The sequence below is a fragment of the Trypanosoma cruzi genome, genomic scaffold (genome assembly GCF_000209065.1).
Source record: "Trypanosoma cruzi strain CL Brener 1047053517045 genomic scaffold, whole genome shotgun sequence".
Classification (NCBI taxonomy): domain Eukaryota; phylum Euglenozoa; class Kinetoplastea; order Trypanosomatida; family Trypanosomatidae; genus Trypanosoma; species Trypanosoma cruzi.
Genome location: NW_001849548.1, coordinates 36632 through 44007, shown reverse-complemented (window position 1 = coordinate 44007; position 7376 = coordinate 36632). Strand labels below are relative to the sequence as shown.

General features: G+C 54.9%; 4 protein-coding genes across 4 annotated transcripts, besides 4 other annotated features; 3 read left to right on the top strand and 1 right to left on the bottom strand.

Moving 5' to 3' along the window:
• Positions 1 to 7376: part of a sequence feature (areas not merged during assembly with more than two copies in the genome that could not be assigned to a particular haplotype) that runs on past the window's edge.
• On the bottom strand, positions 82 to 663 carry Tc00.1047053511077.160 (mucin TcMUCII, putative; the record flags this gene model as incomplete). The annotated part of the gene is made up of 1 exon (XM_810742.1): positions 82 to 663. The coding sequence occupies one exon, from the start codon at positions 661 to 663 to the stop codon at positions 82 to 84; it is 582 nt and encodes a 193-aa protein (XP_815835.1).
• Positions 194 to 321: a microsatellite.
• On the top strand, positions 2905 to 3297 carry Tc00.1047053511077.150 (uncharacterized protein; the record flags this gene model as incomplete). Its single annotated transcript, XM_810741.1, has 1 exon — positions 2905 to 3297. The coding sequence occupies one exon, from the start codon at positions 2905 to 2907 to the stop codon at positions 3295 to 3297; it is 393 nt and encodes a 130-aa protein (XP_815834.1).
• Tc00.1047053511077.140 (uncharacterized protein) lies at positions 3975 to 4325 on the top strand (the record flags this gene model as incomplete). Its single annotated transcript, XM_810740.1, has 1 exon — positions 3975 to 4325. One exon carries the CDS (start codon positions 3975 to 3977, stop codon positions 4323 to 4325), a length of 351 nt encoding a protein of 116 aa, XP_815833.1.
• Tc00.1047053511077.130 (mucin TcMUCII, putative) lies at positions 5715 to 6296 on the top strand (the record flags this gene model as incomplete). Its single annotated transcript, XM_810739.1, has 1 exon — positions 5715 to 6296. The coding sequence occupies one exon, from the start codon at positions 5715 to 5717 to the stop codon at positions 6294 to 6296; it is 582 nt and encodes a 193-aa protein (XP_815832.1).
• Positions 6057 to 6184: a microsatellite.
• Positions 6775 to 7376: part of a mobile genetic element that runs on past the window's edge.

The following is a 7376-nucleotide window of genomic DNA, read 5'->3' as shown; positions in this document are numbered from 1 at the left end:
TATTTGTTTACATCGCAGCACAACACACGCGCACAAATCCCCGTGATTGAGTGCTGGAACTCACAGCCCTCATACAATTCTTCAGCCCACAGTGATGTACGCCAGCGCGGATGCGGCGAGCAGCAGCGGGGCACACACCCACGCAGAGCTGCTGAGGCTGCCGTCGATTTTTCGCAGACGCGACGGTGCGCGGGTGGTCGTCGTGGTTGGCGCCTCTGTGGTCGTAGTACTTGGTGCCTTTGGCGCAGTGGTGGTGATCGTGGTTGGTGCCTTTGTTGTGGTGGTCGTTGTGGTTGTCGCAGTTGTCTTAGTGGTTGTCGTATTTATTGCATTTGATTTGTTATTGTTGTCATTTGCGTTATCGTTCTCATGACGATCTGCCTCTTCCTCAGTAGATTTCTCATCTTTTTCCCGATCCTGTGCCTGGCTGAGATCACTTTGTGACTCTACTGTTACTTTCCCTTCCTCACTTACCTTCGGCGGAGGAGGAAGTGTACTCTGTGAATCCGTTACCTGCATTGGTTTCTCTGGCCTATTATCCTTTGGAACGGAATCTTTTCCAGAACTACGAGCTATTTCTTCCATTGCTGCCACGCACAATAACGGGCAGCAACACAGGGCAAGCACCAGCAGGGCGCACAGCAGACGGCACGTCGTCATCATCGTGAGTGTGGTCGTTCAGTGGTGTGGAGCTGATCTGCACAGTGAGGGGCATGGAGAGCAACAGGGGAGACGAGAGGTGCGGCAGACACACACAGAGGGCACACCACATGAGGAGAGGGCAGCAGCCAGGCATGCACCGTACGCCGCACACCACGCACGACAAACACCTCTGCCGCAACACCAACACACAGATGGAGGAGGGAGAAGCAAACAGGAGCGGCACACAAGGCTCCACCGCATGTGCATACGGCGAGAGCGGTCCGTCGTGTCGGCATCCCTCACGGAGGGTACACACACACAAGAGGAGGTGCAGCGCGCACAGCAACACAAAAGGAATGTAACAATAAAAAAAGAAGATGTCCCCGCACACCACGTGGATTGTTGGTCCACGGGAAGGCTAGCCAATATTCATCGCAAAGCAGCTCAGTTGCCTATGGCCTTCGTTCATATTCAGCGCAAGGAATGGAAGAGTGCAGGAAACTATTTATTTCTGTTTCTGTTTGGATGTTGGCAGATGTCTTCATGCATTTTGTTTTGTCTTGCAGAGGGTAAACCTTCATGCCTGGGTCGTGTGTTGGGGGTTCCCGCAGGGTGCAGCATTATTTTTTCCTATTTTAAAGTTTTCGAGTGCCGGTGCAGCCAACAGTTCGGTTTGTGCTGTTCCTGCCTTTCGCTGGTAAAGTGCTGCAATAGATGTTTTTATTTCCTCCTTCGTTGCTGTGGCACCTGATTCCTCACCGTTTATTGCGGTGGAAATGAAAATATGTGAGTGGACACCCACACACCAGAACGCACCTTCGCTCCTATTTATTGCTGCATGGAAGGGCATGTGTGTTTGGTGGTGTCTCGTCCATATATTTTGTGGGTGTACATTCCCCTGCAGGCTGAGGGCGGGATGACGCTCCGTCGCGGTGCACTTCCCTCGCAGGCCGCCCACTGTGATTCATCATGCATCACCCCCTCACGTATTCCGTGGTGCCACACCGCTGATATCATTGCAGCCGCCGTGATTCCGCGTACTTCACGCATTTGATTGTGCCACAATACATCCGCTCGTGTGGCCGCCGCATCCAAACAGCGGTGCCCAACACCGTGAGCGGCAGTCCGCATCCCTGCATGTCCCAACGCTGTGGTGTTCGACTGTCAGCCAGGCGTCAGACAACAAGAGAGTCTTGTGCTGGCAGTACAACACACGGAGCTGCAGTGAATGACTCGGGCGGCGACGCATCTATTTGCCGCAAAGCAGTGAAAAGGAGTCGGGCAAAATAATGCCGGCTGCATTCACAACACCACATCCACAGCCAAAGCATGCGACGTGATGTGTGTTTCACTGCTGCTGTAAAATGCCTGCAGACGACGTCGCTAGTGGGGGCATGCCACCCATGATCAGCGGACAGACAATAATCGGCATGGGAGGCCACAAAAGGCAGCAACGACGCCAGCAGCAGGAGCAGCTCTCTCTCCCTCTCTGTTGCCTCCGAGAAGTAAATATTCCACCAGCCACAGCTGACTGCGCCACCGTGACGCTCCATGCATGTCGTGGCTGCGTCAACACACCCTGCTCCCTGCAGCGCCTCAAAAGATGCCCCACTCCGTCCACTAAGTGCATCGGTGTGGGTGGTGCCTGGGCTGTTCGTGAGGACCACAGCGATGTGAGGGTCACCGAGTCGCAGCATGTTTGTTGTGACGTTGTTGCATGGCACCTGCACACATACACACGCAGCGCCTGCATCCCTCCCTTTTGTGTTCGCCCTCCGCCGGAGTGGCCACACACACGGGCAGCAGCAAAACCACTTCACCCTCGACATTACAAAATCAGCACCGACATCCCTCGCGACACAAAGATCTCAGTTGCCAGCACGGGCCTCCTGCCGCTCTGCCATCGACGCTGAAACACGGCACAGTGCACGCACTTATTTTCCTCGTGTGCAGTCAGCCGTTTGCTTCACACCATTCTTCGACGGGCTGACGTCCACAAAAGCACGCCACAAAAAGCCACTGTGATCGCACACGCTCTTGCGATGAGCGTTGGTGCGTGCATGGATCCGCTGCTCACACGTGCTGGCAGGCAGCCTGCAGCCGGTGCCCTCGTGCCAGTCCATCGGCTCCAGCACGGAAAGGGAAAATGGCCCATTCCCGATGTACTTATTCCCACCAGCAGCACCAACACGCTGGTCGCCAGCCGTCATTCCTCAGCACATCCAGAAATGCTGAAAAGTGACGTGGAGCCGTCAGCCAGCAATGCCACAATCCCCGCACACATTTCGGCTCCACCAGAGAGGACACACAAATCAAAAACAACACCCTCCACATTTCATCCTAACATCATTCCGACACACCGCGGCACGCCAAACAGAAGTATTCGTCACTCAACGCACCTCCTCACACAATCACATAGTCCATGCACCACGCACGGCAGCAGCTCACACGCGGTCAGACAAATGTTCCCCGGATCAGTGGTATCCACGTGCTGCGGTGGGAAGTAAACAAAAGGGACAGCTGCCAAACCCCAAAAGAGTGCCACGACTGGCCGCAACTCAACGGAACGCAGCCACTCAAATGAATTCAGTCCTAATGCCCTCAGCCTCCCAACTTCTCCCACAAGAGCTGCCAATCAAACGTGACATCCAATAAATTCGCTTTGCAAAAAGAAGAAACCGCAGTGCTTCCTGCTGTCATCCGAGATGTTGTTTGTTGATTAATGCGGAGGCACTCACCTTCTCCTCAAAACGACGCTGTGCGCCTGCAACGCATACTTCAGAATCGCAAGTCTCCCACCAGATCGGGAAGCTCCTACGCACCTTCGTCACACACCACAATGCAAATGAAAAAACAATGCTTTAGTTGGACTGCGATGCGGACCGTGCCACGCCGCCATCAGCTGCGGCTGGGAGCGGAGGCCGGGGCGTCCCGGCACACCACGCGATACTCTCTGGTTGGGTGCTTCCACAGTACGTCGCACCGCGACAGCTGCACCGCATCGCTCGGCCCACGCGCATCAAAGAAGGATACTTTTGTCCACCTGACCGCCAATCCAGCAACGCTGCGGAGGATCATTGGGTTCCGCGCACCCACACAACACGAACGTCTTACACTTCTCCGATGTATTGAGGACGTGCGTGGCGCAATCTGATTGGAGGCCATTCCGCCGTCCATGCATGAAAAGCGGCGACATCGATCCCGCTTCCGAGAGATGCTGTTATTAATGGATTGCGCCGCGTATGTAATATTATTGGGATACCCCACAGCCACAATCGTGCCCCTCCTATTCAACATCGAATTTTCCTCTGGGACACTGTGCGTTGCAAAAAATGGAATTTATCAGCCACGCTTTGCCCAAGACGCCTCTGATGACGTCAAGCGCACGGCTCTTGATTCTATTTACTCCTCTCTGGGAGATTTTGATTTTGAATTATGGACAGACGTTTCTTCATCTCTCGCCGAACTCGCATCTGGATCCGCTGCACTATTGTATGGCTCCACCACGACAACTGATCTCCCTGTGGAGGTCCATCGTGCAGCAGCTGGCAGGCTCGCATGCCCATATAGAGCAGAGTGCCTTGCCACTGAAGATGGCATTAGACATCTCATATCTTTTGCCCGGAAACATCCCAATCGCCCACACGAATCCTGGTGGCAACGGACTCCCTGTCGGCAACTGAGGCATTCCGCGTCGTTCCACTGGCCGTGCGAGACTACGTCACTGAAGATAGTTGGATTATGCTGCTCTCCTTGATGCAGCGAGGTCACTCTGTAAACATCATGTTCTCTCCATCACACTGCGGTATCCCACGCAATGAGGCCGCTGACGAAGAAGCCATGATTGCACGATTCCTCCCGCAGGACTGCGGCCCAACCTGGCACATGGACTTTCTCGCTGCAGTCGGGTGACCGTACTGGAGGGATGCCCAGGAGAAAAGGAAGGGCGCGCACATCGCATGACAGGCGTTTGTCGGCGTGACGAGGACTCTATTCCTGGCACGACCCGGACATCTTGCCACGAGTGGCGGCTCTGCGCACAGGCAAGATGCGACTCCTGCCCACTCCTCGACATGCCTGCGCGTGCCCTTCGTATCACAAATAACCCTCTGTGTCGGTGGTGCCGTCCCTCCCTCACTGAGGAGAATGGCCCGCCGCTGCCTCCGCCGGAACCTCTTCCCGAAGTGAGCACCGCAACTCCTTGCCGACCAGCGAGCGGCGGATTGATGTCCTCCCGCCCAACCTGCAGCAGAGTGCGTTCTTTCGTCCACAATATGAGGGCACATGCCCGAAGTGCTCGGCCTGGCGTTCCGATAGTTTGAGAAGGCCTTGGATGCGGATGCCACAATAGCGCTAGCGTCTTCTTAACAGGCGCCTCGCGCACAGGTCGTCACAGAAAGTGCCAAGCATGCCAGCAGGCAAGACACGCAGGAAGCACAACCGCGGGTACTCGAGATGGACCACGAGAGACTCCGCTTCTTCCACTGCAGAAATGCCCCGTCGTTGGGAATTGGGAATGCGAGTGCTTGGGAGTGCCCCAGCCCGCACGACGGCACGTTTCGGACGGAATGCTCGCCACTTTTGTACGGACGGCCCTAGCGCTACTCACTCGTTATTGCAACAGCATACAGCAAAAATAGGATGAAATGTTGCTTTGCGATGAATATTCTCATCACTTCCCGTGGACCAACAATCCACGCGGTGTGCGGGGATCTCTCCTTTTTTATTGTTACTTTGCCTTTGTGTTGCTGTATGCGCTGCACCTTCTCTTGTGTCTGTGCGTACCCTCCGTGAGGGTTGCAGAGACGACGGACCGCTCTCGCCGTGTGTGCATGCGGTGGAGCCTTGTGTGCCGCTCCTGCTTGCTTCTCCCTCCTCCATCTGTGTGTTGGTGTTGCGGCCGAGGTGTTTGTCGTGCGTGGTGTGCGGCGTACGGTGCATGCCTGGCTGCTGCCCTCTCCTCATGTGGTGTGCCCTCTGTGTGTGTCTGCCGCACCTCTCGTCTCCCCTGTTGCTCTCCATGCCCCTCACTGTGCAGATCAGCTCCACACCACTGAACGACCACACTCACGATGATGACGACGTGCCGTCTGCTGTGCGCCCTGCTGGTGCTTGCCCTGTGTTGCTGCCCGTTATTGTGCGTGGCAGCAATGGAAGAAATAGCTCGTAGTTCTGGAAAAGATTCCGTTCCAAAGGATAATAGGCCAGAGAAACCAATGCAGGTAACGGATTCACAGAGTACACTTCCTCCTCCGCCGAAGGTAAGTGAGGAAGGGAAAGTAACAGTAGAGTCACAAAGTGATCTCAGCCAGGCACAGGATCGGGAAAAAGATGAGAAATCTACTGAGGAAGAGGCAGATCGTCATGAGAACGATAACGCAAATGACAACAATAACAAATCAAATGCAATAAATACGACAACCACTAAGACAACTGCGACAACCACAACGACCACCACAACAAAGGCACCAACCACGATCACCACCACTGCGCCAAAGGCACCAAGTACTACGACCACAGAGGCGCCAACCACGACGACCACCCGCGCACCGTCGCGTCTGCGAAAAATCGACGGCAGCCGCAGCAGCTCTGCGTGGGTGTGTGCCCCGCTGCTGCTCGCCGCATCCGCGCTGGCGTACATCACTGTGGGCTGAAGAATTGTATGAGGGCTGTGAGTTCCAGCACTCAATCACGGGGATTTGTGCGCGTGTGTTGTGCTGCGATGTAAACAAATAAGAGAAAATAATAATTGTGTTTTGGTTCATTTTCTTCCGCTGCCCTGCTGTGTGCTCCACGTTGCTGCCTCCGTATCCGTCACGTTGAACGCATCGCAGACACACTCATACGCATGGCACGCACACAGCTGTTTGCGTGGACGCGTGTCTGTGTGTGGGTGCATGCACACTGGAGCCATACTGTGCAGCCCTTTTTGTGTGTGTGTTTACATTTTTTACTTTATTGCTGTTTGTTTACCTGTGTTTTGTTTTTAATTGCTTTGTGTGTTTTCTCTGTTTACTTGCTGCGGGGCGTTGTGTGTTGTTGCCCTTTCACTGATTCCAACTGCCTCGTAGTGTGTGTGCGCTGGGCTGCTGCCATTTGTGATGCTGCGTCGTTGTGTGACTTGTCTCTCTTCCCTGGCTCAGCCGGCCACCTCAACGTGGTGCCAGGGTCTAGTACTCTTTGCTAGAGAGGAAGCTAAGCGCCTGCTGCCCATCCGCTGCCCGCGGAGAGGCAGGAGGCGCCGCACAAACGGGTCGGAAGGGCACCAGATGGAGCCATTTACATGGCTGCCCGCGGAGCGGTATTTCTATCCGCTGCTGAATTCCATCGGCGCTTATCAGCGCTATACATACCGTTTGCGTGCCGTATGTGACGCGCAACGACAAAAGCTACTGCTAAGCGGAGACATTGAGCAGAACCCAGGCCCCATAGCAGTACTCCAGATGAACGTTTCTTGCCTCACACCGTCAAAACTCGCAACATTAATGGCGCAAGGAGCAGACATAATAGCCATTCAGGAGACTTGGAAGTCGTCGGAGCAGATCGCCAGCATGCACACTGGAGATTATGTGCTCTATGCACAGTCGCGCATCGGCAAGGGAGGCGGTGTGGCGGTGCTGGTGCGGAAAACTCTCCGCTCCAAGCGTATACCTCTCACCATCCCCCAGCATGACACCAGCCATGAAGTGGTGGTGGTCCAGGTTGCTCTGGACCAGAACCGTGATCTTATTGTA